The 16627-nt window shown below is 45.7% G+C and overlaps 1 protein-coding gene across 7 annotated transcripts in view; it reads right to left on the reverse strand.

Annotated features, from left to right (window-relative positions):
* Positions 1–64: 64 nt before the first annotated feature.
* The window catches only part of MAPKAP1 (MAPK associated protein 1), a 109036-nt gene continuing 92473 nt past the window's right edge, over positions 65–16627 (reverse strand). For all 7 annotated transcript variants that reach the window (XM_075519981.1, XM_075519983.1, XM_075519984.1 and 4 more), the window contains 3 exons: positions 13901–14038; positions 2860–2957; positions 65–682 (listed from right to left, as the gene is read on the reverse strand). In XM_075519981.1, coding sequence (XP_075376096.1) covers positions 557–682; positions 2860–2957; positions 13901–14038 — 362 coding nt within the window. In that variant the 3' untranslated portion in view covers positions 65–556. The remainder of the gene's footprint in view (positions 683–2859; positions 2958–13900; positions 14039–16627) is intronic.

Here is a 16627-nt window from a genome sequence, read left to right on the forward strand (position 1 = left end):
TCAGCAACAGAAGCGAAACCATCTGGGACTACAGCCTCCCCCCAAAAGAACTGTGCATCATATGGACCTTGAAAAAGATTACATCTGTTTATTAATAGTAAAAATGGATACATTTGTCCTACATTTTGTTTTTAGAAATTTGATCATGTCACAAGCAATACCTGTGTGTACGTGGGTGTATTACAGATGTATATAATTTATTTTAACCAGGCTGTGAAATAATATGTAATCACATCTCTTCTTGTGATTGTACATAATACAGTAATTAAATGATGCCAGTCTACGTCATTCTCTTATTTCTAATCAAAGGAACCTGAAGCGTAACAGTCTTCTTTCTGGCTGATATGGCTCTTTATTTTTGTCACAGGGGAGACTTCCCATCACCAACGAGGGATAATCTTCCAACCGTGAGACATGGGATAATTCAGATTTCTTCCCCGGCTGCTCCTGCCCGTTGGCAGCAGGAGCACCGCAGTCCTGGCTCCCACCTGTCTCGGGCGGTGGGGAGCGTCTCCTCCTCCGAATTCGGCAGACAGGCTCTCCTCGAGGCTTGGTGTTACTGCTGTCCCGATTTCTTCTCCTTCTGGAAGCTAAAGCTTGTTCTCCTGCTCAGTTTTCTTTGTTTCTGAGCAAAATAATCTGCTCTGGCCGTGCTTGCTCGCGACTCTAGAATATAGTTAACCTGCAAGACACGAAACGGTATTTAATTTCATCGGTGCTTCGGGGGGACGGCTTGGGGAGGGCAGGGACCCTCACACCACCCAACTGAACGAGGCTTCAGTGAAACCGGTCCCAGCGGGCCGTCAACAAAATGACGGCAGAGACAACCCAGAGCTCCAGGAGAGCCCTGCTCTGCCTTTCGGGCTCTTCCTCCCTCGGCCCTCGGCTCGGCGCAGGGTGGCACGAGGCAGCCACGGTGGCACGAGGCAGCCACGGTGGCACGGGGTGGCCACAGCGGCCGCAGGCTCTCAGCATCCCTCTCCCCTCGTCCCACCCTTGTCACCCCAACCTCCGGGCGAACGCAGCACGTCGTGAAGACCCCGAGTGCTGGTCTAATATAGTAATGGGCTTCAATAAAAGACTTTATCAGCTTCAATAAAAATAATTCTTTCATTACGATGTTTGCATACTCAGCTAATCTCGTAGTTTCCCTGTGTTTTGGCACATTTTACTTGATGAAAGCATTTTTAAATGATATTTAACAAGCCTGCTATTCCCTAAATTTATTATCTCCAGTGCTTTGTGATAATCACATAGATAATTTTAATGGAAGGTTAATGCAAGAATCAAAAAGATAAAAATGCCCTTTGGTCTGCCATTAGCTGGTTAATATGCTGTGGCTTAAAACTTGCACAATTTTATGCACTGTAGAGTGTTTCACTTTCATTGCATATTACAGCTTAAGGCATAAAAATATAGGGAATTTTCATGGTCAATAAAGCCTCAGTCTTTCTCACTTGATCATGTAAAAAGCCTAATTTGAAAAGTCTGATTTCTCTGCGACTCCTAATGCTGACGGAATTGAAAACAAACTGGTAACTTATGCGCGAAACCAGAAAATGTTCTATATAAACAATCTGCAACTAAAGAAAAAACCTACTGTTCAATAATATTTCTCTCTTGAATATTCATGTTATTCATAGCAAATCTTATTTTTTTAGCCTTCTTTTATGACCAGTCTCAGATGTGTCAAGTGTTCTGGATTACAATAGCTTATTTAAGATAAAGGAGGAACAAAAGAATTGGCCTAACGGTTCATGAAGTAAGTAGAAAACCCTCAAAATACATTCACCTTCTATGTTATTAACAAAAATTATTTTATCGTATGTCAGTTATTTAGCAATCCTCTAAACTCCACACAGAAAATAAAAGCAAACATAACAGATGGCTTGCCAAAATGACTGCTTTTTACATTTTGAATTGCTATAAAATATTAGCTCGCGGAAAATTAAGTTTAATCTTCCAAAAGTGTTACAAAAATTTGTTTCAGAAAGTAAGCCAGTACGTGTATGTACTGAGCCACAAGAAAAGCAAACAATTCTGATAAAGTATCATGGTGGGAAAAATAACCTTCTCGCTTTGTACGAACACCCGCGTTTGGAAAAGACGTGCGAAAGGCAGGAGAGGAGCGCTGTCCTGGCCGTGGGACTGCCTCTGCTCGGGCCGGCGCTGGAGCCACCAACCCGGCGTCAACCTGTGGCCTCGGACGTTACGTCAGCGCACGCTTTAACCGGGGCCCTCCTGAAATCTCTGAACGTTCGCTCCGGCTCCGAAAGCCCCCGCGGCGCCGGGACCTTGGCTCAGCCGCCCTCGCCGCTGCCGAGCTCCGCGCCGGCTCCTCCAGCTCCTCGCGGCCCAGGGCGGCCGCTCCCTCAGCTCCTCGCGTCCTGCCTCGGCGCCCGCACAGCCCAGGGGCCCTGCCCGCCTCTCTAAGGCTGGGCCCCGCGCCGGCAGTCGCACGGCGGCACCGCGGCGCTTTGCCGGACGCAGGCGCGCAGCCCCACGCCTCCGGCACGACACGGGGCTCGCAGACCATCTCACGTGTCTGGAGGTGGAAACTATCTGGACACAATAAAACCTGGAGTTTTTCTATAAAATTCCACAGACGATCGGTATCTCTATTAACTAGAAACAAGTATAAACGGAAATATTGTACACAAATCGGCAGTCTCCTGTGTGGCTGTTTGAAAAATGAATAAAATAGTAGGCACCGAGCAACTGGGCTGGCAAGTTAAATGCACCTTAGTGGTCCTCAGGCACTGCACCGCTCATGTATTTCCAGAGCCTCTTGAATACTTTCATGTCTAACAAGTGGTAAAACACCCAGGATTTTGGGTCACGTTAAAATTTAATACTCACCTTCAGTACAATTTCATTGACAGTAGCAGCATCTGATTCAAAGTAAAGGTGTTTGTAGTCATGATTGCTTAGATATGTAAGTTTAAATATTGCATGACCTGTAAAGATAAGAAAAAAACTGTTCAGAATATTCCTGTAAAGTTTCAGCAGAGCTTGTGTGCCTGACAGAAGAAAAACACAGATGGTGATCTTAGCATACCATCAGCACAACAGAAGGAAGTAATGAAACGCTGACAGGCTTCTCATGTCATTTCAATTTAAGGCAAGTGGTGGCTTACAGGAGCAGCTGAACTCTGTTCAATAAAGTTCCTTTTCCCATCACATCCCCGCTGCAGGAAATGCAAAAATCTATCAAATGGCTAGTTAGCTCCCGTTCAGCCCAAGACTATATTTCAGTTAAACTACCACATTAGGACTACTTTATGCAACTATTCGCTGGATAATCATCACGTGCAGAAGATGAGTGTTATATTTAAAATAAAAGGCCAATTAACCCCAGAATCGTCACTCCAACAACCCCAAAACACCGTCCAAACCTACCCAGTTGCTTTCGGCAAAGGAAAGCGTCACCACTGTAGAATACAAGAGGGTGCAGCAACGATGGATGAAACAGGTACTCAAACCCAGGAATCTCACTTCCGACAAGCAGGACCGTCCCAATTAAAGTACAGCTGTAACTTCTATCTGCGTAGCACTTCGCTGGCAGGCTGCACCGTGCCTCAGGCCCAAGCGGAGGTCTGAAGCCATTAAGTGGGCACGGGGCGCCGACAGCCCGGCCAGCCTCCGTGGCTGCTCTGGAGAACGGCACGGGAACTACCGCCCCGTTAGAGCCGCAGGCGGGACGGGTGACGGCTTAACGTGAAGGTCTATATGCAGAACATGTAGGAAGGCAAGACACCCGTCGCTTGTATGGATGCTCGAGGCTTCAAAATGAAAATTAAGCATGTTCTATACACCATACTTTTGCATCATTTTTCTCCGAATTTATTCAGTTCAAAGGTCAAAGTTAGCAATCCGTAAAGTAACAGCCACGTTACTGTAAATGCAGGTCTTTCCTGGAGGAAAGCTAATTTGAAATCTTATTTACATTATCTAATTCTCCAGATTTCCAAAAAGTGACTGATATACGCTCAGATCTGTGGCCAGAAAATTTGAGATGCGAGTATTTTATTGTGGCATGTTAATTAAACACCATTATGATGCGCTAATGTGGAATATAAAGTCTATATTGAAAAATTGGCTAATAATAATAAAAAAATACCCTTTAAATCATTTGACAAATGATGCCTCGGTGGTACTAGAAATGCGGGAATTCCTAGCTGCAAGCTCATTAGTGTGTTAATGCATGCACGCCCGGCTCTGCTTGGGACTGAATTCAGCGTCTTTACGATTCCGAAAGCGCCCACGCACGTGCACCGTTCCTGGGGACATGACACAGCACCGCGCCCCATCAGCTACCACGGTTTTCCTTGGACGTTTAACGTGACACACAGTTACAGAAACTGATCACTAAAAACGAAAATTAAAACGGCACAAAACGCGGTCTGGAGGATTCCAGCGAGGTTCTTTGGTTGGGGTCTTGGAAGTTCATCGAGTGGTTCCTGGGGGGGATCAAGACTCCCTTCACCTGGTTTAGATGTTTTGTTCCACCTTTTCTTCCAGCTGAGAAGCCCGCTCTCCGACGCTGACCTTGCCTTGCCGGCTGCTCGGGAGACTGCTGCCCCAGCACGGCTCCGCGGTGGGAAAGGCTCTGAAAGCGTCAGAAGCCGAGGAACGGCCTCGCACCCCAGGGCACCCCGCTCCAGGCCGCTCTCTGCCCGCTCGCTGTCGGTCCTTCCCCGGGAAGGGGGAGGCAGCGGCGGGGCGGGCACAGCGCGGGCAGGGCCACGCACACCACCCCAACCACAGCGCCCGAACCCTCCCCAGCCAGGGCTCCCCCAGACAAGCGTCGACGCGCTCCGTGAAGCCGACGGTGCCGACACAAAACCTCTTAACCTCTTCGTCGCTTACGCGGCGCAGAGCGGGCTGGGTGCGCAGCAGCGTGGCCGCCCCGGTAGCAGCAGGGCCTGCACCGGACGCAGGGAGCAGCAGAAAGACCCAGCGCGCCGCCAGCGTGCTCCTCCTGCGCTCTGCTGCCCTGCCGTGCTTCACCCCGCAGAGGCAGGGCACGGAACCGCAGAACGAAATATCAATGCGAAAATTAAGTGAGATCACAGCCTTCGTCATGCCTGACGAAGAAACCCTCCCCGGTACCCCTGTCTTTCTTTTAAACCGGTGATTTACTCCTCCTTTCTGGCAAAAGTATGTGTACAGCTGACAGAAGCAGGACGCAGAACTTTATTTCGAGCACTTATTTTAGGATTGTGAGGAGTCAGCTCTTTCGATGACAACTAGACCAACTGACGCCAATAACAATCGCGACGTGCCCTGTAGCAGGGGGCAGAGCTCGCCCTGCTCCCCCCGGGGAGCCCAGCGCCGCCCCTGCGCCACGCCAGCACCACGCACCCCTCCGGCACCGCACGCCGGGCAGCCCGGCTGCCGCAGCACAGCCAAGGGCAGCGCTCGTGCTCCCAGCCCCGCCGGTACGGAGGCTGCTCCGGTCCCTGCCTTTCCGGCGAGGCGCTGGCTGAGCCGTGGACCCGTGCTCCTGCACGGGCTCTCGGGAGTCGCAGGGGACGCGACGCTGCCGCTGAACCCGACGCGAAGCTCGAACGCGTGGTGCGTGCCACGGTTGTGCACAGCCTGCCGTGCAACCCTGTCCTACACCCTGACAGGTGATTTAGTGGAAAGAAGCGAAGAAGACTTTTCTTTAGAAAGCCCCATTACAGCATTATGTTTATGTGCTCCGTGTCCACATTATACTATTTACAGCATGAAATATTAGTTCATTGAAATCATAACTGGCACTTTGCTCTGCTACTATTCTAGCCAGATGGAATTTATGAATTGTGAGATTGATTTCCATTTCCAAGAGTGCTTAAATATGTGATGTACCTCCTTCCAACAGAGCACCACCCTTGACAATTCAGAGATCAATAGGAACTTCAACGGTTTTCTATTTCCCTATAAGAATATCTGGTAACAAACAGCAGCAGCTCAAGTGGCTTCTACCGCACGTGACGGTAGAATTGAAACAAATGCAGATATTGCACGAACAGCTTCATTACCATGACTCCTACATGAACAATGGCTTGGTGTCCTTCAGCTTGCAGGTCTGAAACACAAGCGTTCGTCTCCAGCAAACGTCAGCGCTGTCTGTCACTGCCCGGCACCGAGACCCCGCAGAAGTGTATTTAACGTCAGCCACTGCAGCGGACGGCAAGGGTGAACTGAACAGGGGGAAACTTCAATATTTTGCCATCAGAGTTCATTGGCTGTACAGTGGAAAAGACGTGTTATTCCCAACTATGTTTTTCTGTTAAAACATTTATGGAAGGCAAATGAAATGACAGAAGCTCATCTGTTACCACAGGCTTTTGTCATGATGTAGGTACAACCCACAAGGCGAGCTCAGCAAACCCGAGCAGGTTTTGTGCGGATGCCCCACGCCAGCCCCGCTCCTGCTGTGCTCCCCAGCCCGTGCTGGGGCTAACCTCAGTGCGACAGCAGGAAAACAACACCCTGCCCTAGGTGCCCTTTGGCCTCAGCTCCAAACGCTGATAAATCTCTTCTAACTCTCAAACACTAATAGGTTCCTGTGTGGTTACACCTGGAGAAATGCCTACGGCGGACTCGGGCGGAAGGGCGAGATGCTAATTCACTGCAGCGGAGGACAGCTCATTTACTCTTTCAGCACGGTGTCTTAAATTAAATTGTTTGGCACGTCTCCTAACTTTTAACATTACTAGACAGCCAAAGAAAGTGAAGGAAGAGGCTAGTTACGGCATAACCAATAATCCTTCCAAACCCAGCGGCACAGCCAGATGCATTCTGCTGCTCACGCTTCTCCTCTCTCTCCTTCTTAGGTCTGGTGAAACAGTACTGGTGCAAACAGCAACTGCGCCCCGCGCTCCATCCCCCAGCGTCTCATTGCCTCTGGGTGCACATGCAGCGGGTGAGAGATACTGCTGAATTACAGTTTCCGGAATTACTGACTGAAAAGTGCTTATACAGTCATTGGTAAATCTTCTGCAAATTTCTGCAAGTTACAATCTTGGGAAAATACGGTCCACCAGACTTCACCTGAAACAGGTGAAAAAAATTTTCGCTTTTTAATCTAAGTAACAAACTCTTTATCAGAGAGCCTAAAAAATACACTTTTTGCCTGGAAAACATTGGAAGGATGTGAGTTTGCGCAAGAAAAGACAATTTTTTTTTACTGCCAAGACTGGAAATAGTTTTTCTTCTTCCTCCCCCATCCCCCCATCCAGACTGTACCAAAAGCCCCTCTTTCTCTTGGCAGTGCCACTCTTTAAAACAGTATGCACTGAACTGAATCACTAATTAGACAGAGGATGAAAAGAATATTCATGAACTGGACAAAACAGAAAACAAACACTGGGAAATGCAAATTTATGTTAATTTTTCAACATACCTTGATGATTGCTTTGTCATTACAGGGCCATAAGGCAGAAGTCAACAATTAAGAGTTATTAGTGGAATAAATAGCCAGAGAAAGACCTCTCTGAAGAACAAAACACTTATGGGCATCATTTGACATCATCACAGATTTTCACCATTTCAGAAGTTGTGACTACAACAGGATCAAACCTCGAAATCTCTTCTCGCAGACTCAGAAGGGATTACAAAGAATTAGAAATATACTAGTAAACGGGCAGGGAATGATGAAAATAAAATACACGTGAGCAATGTTTCTGTACAAATACAGATTTACTTAAAACACTCAAAGGGGGTAACCTCTGCTCACCAACCACTGTTACATTTAATCTAAAAGCTTTGGGGAGGGACTCTGTGTTTGAAATCTGTATGTGCAACCTCAAAAATGACGCCGTGACCCTGGAGCGGGGCCTGAAGGTCCTACAAAAATGCAGGTGTTGCATTACCATCAAAACACCCACCCTGACAACCTCTAATAACGAGAAAACTTAGAAGTTTTCTTCTGGGGGGATGTCACGCGTTGCACTGCAGCCTCAGCTGGATTGTCAGGGATGTAGTACCGAGCTCTGCTAGGGACACGGACTGAACAGGAATGCTGTCCCGACTGTAAAAGTGGGGTTAAGCCCATTTTGTGCAAGCGGTATTTACCTGAGAGGTACATATTTTAGAGGCGATGTCTCCTTCAGAGGCAGTGACTGCAGTCGAAGTTATGGATGAAATTCTGACCCCACCACTGTCAGTGGAACCACCGATGAGTTTGGACTGCACACCACGTACCTGATGGATCTCCTTCAAACCAAGGCATTTCTTAAGTGGGAACGAATGATATGAATGCCAAGGAAAAAAAAATTGGTTTCCCTACAACTCAGGTCTTTATATTCTGCTGTAGGCTTATTATAAAACATTGCGATTAGTGGATGTCTTGTTTCCAGATGTCCTGAAAGCAGAGTTGCAATTAAAGTGCTGCATACAACCACTTTTATGTCAAACTGTGGTAACTATTCACACATCTGGATTTTTTTTCCCCAAAGCCTTTTGTTTCTCCTTCGAATTATTATCAAAGGCAGAATACTAATAAAGATTTTTGCAAGAATGGTGAAAATTGAGGTGGAACTCGGGGTTGCCCAAAACCTCTTCACCAGCAACCTTGTTTGGGAAAAAAGATGATAAATAAATCAAAATGCACTAAGCAGTGTTTCCACATGGCAATCGCCTCCTTCATTGCGTCTGCACCTCATCAATCACGCCATTGTCTGCTTGAAAGGCGAGCCTTGTAAATGTCATATCCACTCAAGCCCAAGGAGAAGCGAATCAAAATGCAGCAAGGAGTTTTAATTGGATAGTGTAATTAAACTAAAAAACCCCAGCAGAATAGCTTTGACAGGATAGATGAAGACCCCTTTTAATAGGGCTACAAAACATATTTGTTAAAAGGATGAGGCAATGCACACTCCTGATTGTGCTCCAGAGTACTTTTATGAAAAGGCTGTTCGGTAGGGATGGATTTAATACGCTGCAGCCACGTCTGCGGGGCAGCAGGCGGGAGCGTCTCTTGCAGCAGGAGGCGAACGGCGCAGCGGCCACCAAACCGCTGCCCGCCCCTCCGGCCGCGCAGGCAGGTTGTCGCGGCTCCCCGCCCTGCCGGACCCCCGCTCTGCTGCAGCACATCCCTCGGACTCTCGCCAAACCCGCACGGCTGCTCGCGAGGTCTCCGACCCCCCCGGCCTTTCGCCGGGGCTCAGGCTGCCCCCCAAGCCAGGCACAACCCCGAGCCTGCCACAGAAAATGGAAAACGCAGCAAACCCAGGCGCCATCTGTGCCTTCGCTGCCTTCCCTCTGAGGCATTCAACTGCTCTGCAAACAGCACGTCCACATGCGTTTGGACTCGCTTCCTTCTGTTACGCACTTTGAGGTTTCTTTCACTCCAAGCCTGAAGTTTGGGAACATTTTCTCTGCTGAACCTGTTTTTTACCTTTTGATCAGAATCTGTGATTAGTCTCCTATCGAGTATGAATTTTCTTCTGTTATTTATTTCACACACCGCATTATTCACAGCGGGAGCATGAATATTAGGAACTACCACACAATATTTTGTGCACCATTTGCAGAGCACACGGATAATTGTTGCCTCTCTGCTCTGGCTCCACTGCAGGGCTCTGAGCAAACGTGCAACATCTCTATTTAAGCTCCCCAAGCAGCAGGAATCCGTGCCTTCCCAATGCTTTCTGTATGTTTTCAGTCCTTTCACAACCCAATAATGAATTCATTAAATTAGTATTACCCAACGTGCATAATCTGGAGGAACTGGATACTGAATTAAAACATCAAATACCTTTAGCTTTAAATGAAAACTACATAAAAGCATTTCAGGCATCCCTTTGGCTATCACTTACAGCCAGTATGAATACTGCTAGAAAAGCTATTTTCGTGCAGATGTGGAATTCAATGGGAAAGACTGACTCGTGTAGCAACATCAATCAAAACGTCGGCTCCGCTGGCAGCTCTCGACAGTAAGGCAGGTTCAAAGGTCACAGGATAAAGAAAAAGCCAAGCTCTGGTTCAGCTCTAATATCTCCTCGCCAGAAGTCTTGCAAAGGTACCTACCCCCCTTCTGTACTAGGCGGCTTTCATTAATCTTCTTGCCATCTTTTTTAACTAGTCATGCAGAACCGCTCGATAGCGAGACATATAATGGGGAGGCCCTGTGCCTATTACCAGGTTAACACTCTGTTAAGCCCCAGTGCAACAATGGAATAAGAATTTAAAGGAAATCTTAAGCTGCAGGGTGCAAAGCAGGCAATTAAATTACAAACCGAAGTTACCAATGTACCCCATGACCTACAGAACACCTTTGTTTAGACTACCTTAATATTGAGGATATTTTGACCTAGCAACCGAGATGCATCTCCTTTATTAAAACAAAAAAAAGCAGAAAAAGGATCACAGAGAACGTTTTTTCAGCGATTCAAGCAAATTATCAAATAAATCCGATTTCTCCGGCTATGGTAAAATACACATGAACGGAAGAACCCGACATACTTCGAAAACTGTAAGTCTGCCCAACTGGTTAGCCCCAGTGCCACTAAAAGGCCTGCCCTGGGGTCTGCTCACCCCTCCACGCATCAGCGCCGGCTCAGCGCTCCCGCGGTGCGGGTGCCGAGGCAGCCGCGTAGCCCCGGCCCTCGGAAGGGACGGCCACGCGCATCCATCACAGCCACACTTTGTCCACGGTGCACTTTGTAAAAAGGCAGCGGCCAGTGACACTGAAGTTTCTCCCTTGTCCAAGTAATGTAAGAGACATTAACAGAATCAGATTTCCTTTAAATTACACTATTGCAAAGGGATATAATTGCATTAAACATATTATGTTGCTTCCTTAAGACTTTATATTATGTACACTTAATTGAGATACAAAGCTCTTTTGAGCTATAAAAATGACAACTACTTTATTAAGGCTTAAATCTTATTTCTCAATGATAGGATGCTTCCTTTCAAGATTCAAAACATTCAGAATCTCTCCTGATAATCAGACCGAACCTGATTTAAACAAGCAGTTTATACACAGTGTTTCCAGGTTCTAATGGCATTTGATCGAGCCAGCAGGGCCATTACCTCTTCCCTCTGTCTAAATTCAGGGAGTCTGATTTAATTTACAAATAAAAATTCAAATGCTGACCCAGGCCTACTACAAGGGCAAACAAAAATCACCAGCCAGTCCTGCCTACAATACCCCCACTAATGGCAAATTAGATGCCCAAGCTTTCTGTTTTCATTTTCTGTTTCCACTGAATGCAGCTCTAAGTTCTGCAAACTCACAGCACAGGAAAGCTTCAGCCCCATCCAGAACGGCTCCCAGTCTGTCTGTAGATATTCACAACACGTCACCTCTGAAGTTGTCGACTCCTTTAACATTCACACAAGTGCCACTAAAGCTTCGCTGCATGAACCTGTCTTTTCAGAGAAAACTAACAGAAAATAGGCACGAGGCTCTCCACTACATTGATACACAATTCCTGTGTTCACATTTCTGCAGAAAAGTACCAGTAAAAACTCTGAAATCTCTTTAATCTGCAAAAGTAAGAGCTAACTGAATATTAAACTGTGTTAATTACCATGTTCAGAGGAGCAATTGTCGCAGAAACCTCCAGTTACACTGATCACAGTGACCAAACTCCACTCCCAACACCCCTTGCCCTTACAAAAAAGTAAGGTCACATTTGGAGGCTTCTGAAAACCCTTCACCTCTCTACAGAATTACCAGAAGCCAATCTAGCAAAGCAGCGCTCAAGCTTATTACAACCCCAACTGCCACTGTCTAGGGAAGGCAGGCAGCTTAATAAAACATGCACTACGTTTGCACCCGGTGTAACTGTACAAGCACTGTTACATGTGCAGAACACTTCTGAAAGACGAGATGGAGCATGTTTGTGTTACAGGAGATAAAAACATGAAAACAAAATATATTGCAGAACGCAAAGACCTTATCTTTACTCAGCCTCTCTTTCTTTGCAATAATTCATTCAAGGAAGATCCAGGAATAATTTTTGATGTAAACTCTGCTACAAACATATATCACTATGCTGATAAAAATCACAGACAAAACTTGTGAAATACAGTGAGTTTCATTCCTTTATGCTACTAAAATAACTTTTTTCCATTTAAAATTCAAGAGATACTGATCTGCTGTTAAGAGTACCCCAAAATGTATCATTCTGAGATGTCACACTAAAAGTCTCTTTTACTGGCCTAAAATAATGACTTTTGGAACATCTTTAGTGAATTGGGAAGAGGTCAGCAGATTTCAGGAGGAACTTTTTTCTCCTTTTGGAACTATGCTGAACACTTACTTAATAGGAAAAGTTTAAGATGGCCATGTGAAAATGAGTAAATAAAAATCCTCGGTATCATAAAGGCTGCCTTTGTCATAACCTGTCAGCATCCTCTCCAAAGTGACCACGATTCTTCATTCAGTGATCTCCACGTGAAGGTACTGCCTTTCTGCCACTGGATTCCATTTGGGGGTTGAAATTCTGTCCCTTATTTCTGCCTGGGTTGGCAGGATTTGGGTACAAGCATCACCTCCTACAGCAGCAGGTGCTGCCTCTGGGGCTGAAGAGCCCCATCCCCTGCAGGACGCCGTTCTGAAGGTCTTCAGGGACAGCTTGAAGGTCTCAGACTAGCATGTTGATGGAGGCGTGAGCTGGAAACCTTGGGTTTCAAGGCTGGCTTTTCAGATACAGCCTCATTTTGTGGGCACAATTTTACCACTACAAGTGTTTGCATTTTAAATGAAATGTGCCTACAAATCCACAGGTGCTAATATATTTACAAGCGCAAACCTGCACCTTGAACTACAAAGGTAACCGTTACACATTTTGGACTGCCTGGTCATCAGGGAAGTCTCTCCTTGGGATCGTGCCTTCCCAAGGACCATGAAATCTTGCTGGGGAGACAGAAAGGAAGACAATGACTGGACTAAGAACATGGGAAGTAGGAAGGGGTAATGAAGGGGAGAAGGATATAGTTCAATAATTGCTGATAAAATCTGTGGCAGCCATAAATTTACTCTTCCAAGAGAATTCAACAGATCATTACCTCTGTAAATATGTATCACATAATTCTCCCTCTCTGTCACCTTGCAGATAAGTACTTAATACTTAGCATCCCTACCCTGCAAAAGCACAAGTGCAATAAAATCCATCTGAGCTTTTGAACCGCAGTTACTTTTTGATAGTAGATGGTTACATTTTGGCACCACCAGGAGACATCGCCCAATTCCTCCAGGGCCTATCTTGTGCTTTTTAAAACAAATTTTACAGATATAGACTCTCGTTACTCCACTGATACAACAAGCAAAAGCACTTGGCTTTTGAAGTCGCACTCTGAACGTAGCAAACTCTGACCCCTGAAGTGGGATGTCCAGCCCGTCCTCCGGCTAGCTCAGCTATCGCTGCTGGCCAGGCACGGTCACTGCTTTCCTGAAACCGAACTCTCAGAGCGGCAGTCGTAATCCTGGTGACCCTGCAGCCACGGCTGAAGCAAATTTAGACTGTGCTGATACTTACTGTATGTCTGAGATCCTCAGCTGCACCTAAGAAATTGTTTAAAACCAGTCCGGATGTTAAGAAGTTGAAAAAGAGTGCAAGTATGTGAAACATATATTTGACTACCGTGCTATGGGGCTAGAGACCAGCTAGGCACCGCCAGCGTTTCCTTGGTAGGACAGTGTTAGCAGCTACTGCGAGTGGGCAAGAAACACTCTTAATGATGCCGTTAGCTGTAAGCAGCATTAAAAGGACACTCTTAAAATGTGTATCTGTTTATGCTGGGTTCTCTATAACAGAATCGAGTCAGATTAAAAACATCCTATAATGAATAAAATACACCTATAGAAAGAAAAGGACATGGTAGCAATAATTCTTTGGGCATCTAACACATACAGGGAGGGAGAAAAGAGAGAACATAAATAAAAAGGACTACTCACTTGGGCTTTTTTCTTCTGCAAGGTCACAGGCACAGAGGAGTTCAGAATCGATTGAAATGGGTTTCTGCTTAATCCAAAACTTAGTGCTGGCCTTCTGATTAGTAACAGGGTCTATCTCTACCTTGTCTCCAGAAATACCTGAGATGAGAAAGAACAGAGAGCCACAATAGCGATCTGTTTAAGCGATTTCATATCAGCCGTTTGACACACTTTATAAATCTTAAATGGGATGAAAGTATATTGCCCTTTTGGGCTTTTTGAAAGCACAGGAGCCTTTTGAAACCAAAAGCAAATGGTTATCAAACTGCATTGATAATCTGCATTTTAGTCTCCTGCATAAGCATACCAACAAGAAAGAAATACCACAGAAAAAATTCTTCTCAACACATACAGAACTCTTCTGGAAGCAGTAGCTACAAAAGCGGCAAGATTTATAAAGAGATACTGCTAGTTTTTCAATCATCGTTATTCTAGGTAATAGACACTATCACACACCATCCTTGTTCTACCTCCTATACAGCATATACACCATATCCTCTATGTGAGCGGACAACACCCATTCGCAGCACTACAGAAACGCTCTTTGTGTTACCCAGATACTCATAAACAAAGACATCCAGTCCCGCAGATCCCGTGCGTTTTTACACTGCTGGCATCTTAAAGCCGGCTCTAATTAGGCTGCTTTGAAAGCAAGCTGAGGATTTGTGTAGCTCCTGGCACGGGCGCCGGGCCCCGCTTCCCAGCCCGGGCTTCCCCAGATGGCTGGCGCTGCGCTACTGCTGCGCGGAGGCTGACCTGGACACGGCGCGCTGCCGCACGCGCATCCCGCAGCAGACCTTCTGCGAGCGAGGGCAGAGAACTCCTCCGTCATCCCTCCACACGTTACTCCCGAAGTCGTGCAAGAACAGCCCTGCCAGCGGGACGCCGCCGGGGCGAGCTGAGGGCTAACAGCGTGCTGGAACCGGCCTGGGCCGCTCGCTGTAATTTATAGCGGTCTTTATCACAGTATTGCGAAGCAAAAGCCCTGCTCTGCCGCGCTGATGAACAGAAGCTCATTGTTCGGTAGCTGTTGACACGACTGAACAAACCTCCCAGCCTGCTTTTTACATCAGGATGTGCGGAGCCTTAAAAATAATTACATTTCTTCAGTCATGAGTTATAGGTGAAGCTCATGAGAAAGTGACAAAAGGAAGCAATACAGGAAAAAAGTATTTAAACATCATTTGACTCTCGCATCTCTGGAAAAACAGCAGAGATAACCTTTTCCCTTCTTGAGGGTTTTGGCTACGATGCTTTGAAATACTCGTCTTGGCTCGTCTGAAGCACAAGAAAACCTAAAGGAGCTGATGATGCAACTTTTAGGAGATGGGATAAAATAAAAGTAAGATGCCACACACATAACGACTCTACCAAGCCCTCCAAAATTAACTCGATATTTCTTAAAGTCTGGTCATAGCTGCAGAATTTGCAAACCGCATTCGTTTGTATTTTACGCAACTCTAAAATCAAAGCACACAGACAGCAAGGAGCAGACGCCTACCGCGGGCTGCTTGCTGCAGGCCTTTCCACTAATACAAGGTTACCTTCATTTTAACCCTGGCTATGATGACAGGTTATAACAACGCCACCACCCTCCTCCCCCTTCCGTTAATCCAAGAATGCGCTTTGTCATTAAACATACGTCACATCAGAGAGATCACATTTCAATTAAGCATTGTATCAAGAGTCCAATTAACACAAGGACTGCTAGAACTAGGTAATTTGAGCAGGCTGGTGCTGGATCTGGAGTCCATTTTGTTTTGTAATTTAATTTTGGACAGATTATTTAAAATCAGCGTTGTTATTTCACTGTAATGGTTAATTATTCAAAGTGGCATTTTCTGTAGTTCAAGGCAAATACGCGAAGTTGACGGTACAAGTTCTTATTTTCTCACTGAAAAAAGTCAAGGCAAGTTCTAAAAATAAAGGTGCAGATTTTTTGTGTGCGAGGGTTGTTCCCCATCCCTTCCTCTAAAGAAGTCACCCCTGAAAATATGCTTAAAAAATTTTCACTGTATGGTCCTGCAACTTCAGAATTCACAGTCAGTCAATATTGTTAATGCACCTTGTTAATTTGATAGGATTTGTCAGGTAACTCCACTGGAAAATTATATAAAACTGTTCCAGATGAACAGATGATAGTGACATGAATTAAAGTGATAGAACAATAGTGGAATATAAACCAGAAATGACACCCAAAGTGGCTGTTGATTTATTGCCATCCTGAGTTTGGTTCTGGGCTTCCATGTATATTAGTGCTACAAATCTGGGTCCATTTAGCAGAGAGATGCTCATACATACATCACCAGCTCCTGCTCCAAGCCAAGGTCACTCCCCATTGCATCAATCTTTTCAGCAGAGGCTACTTCACCAAGCATGGATTTTGTAACCATCTCAGATGTAACAGACTTCCTCCTCTTTCATCTTTTTTTTATCATGTAAAATACACTTTAACTTCTATTATTTTTATCTGCAAATTGTTGCTGTATACTTCATCCATTATTTCTGTATCTCGACATCACTGGCTTAAGCTCACACACATCCAAAGAGCACATTGACAAAGAATGTTGTCTTTTTTGTGTTATTGTTCTCACAGTCTGTATGTGTTGAAACCTAAAATCAAAACAGTATTATGTATGTGGCTTCTGCAGTCTCTGTATCACAGCACAAATTAGTCACACTCAAAAA

The sequence above is a fragment of the Mycteria americana genome, chromosome 17 (assembly GCF_035582795.1).
Source record: "Mycteria americana isolate JAX WOST 10 ecotype Jacksonville Zoo and Gardens chromosome 17, USCA_MyAme_1.0, whole genome shotgun sequence".
NCBI lineage: Eukaryota > Metazoa > Chordata > Aves > Ciconiiformes > Ciconiidae > Mycteria > Mycteria americana.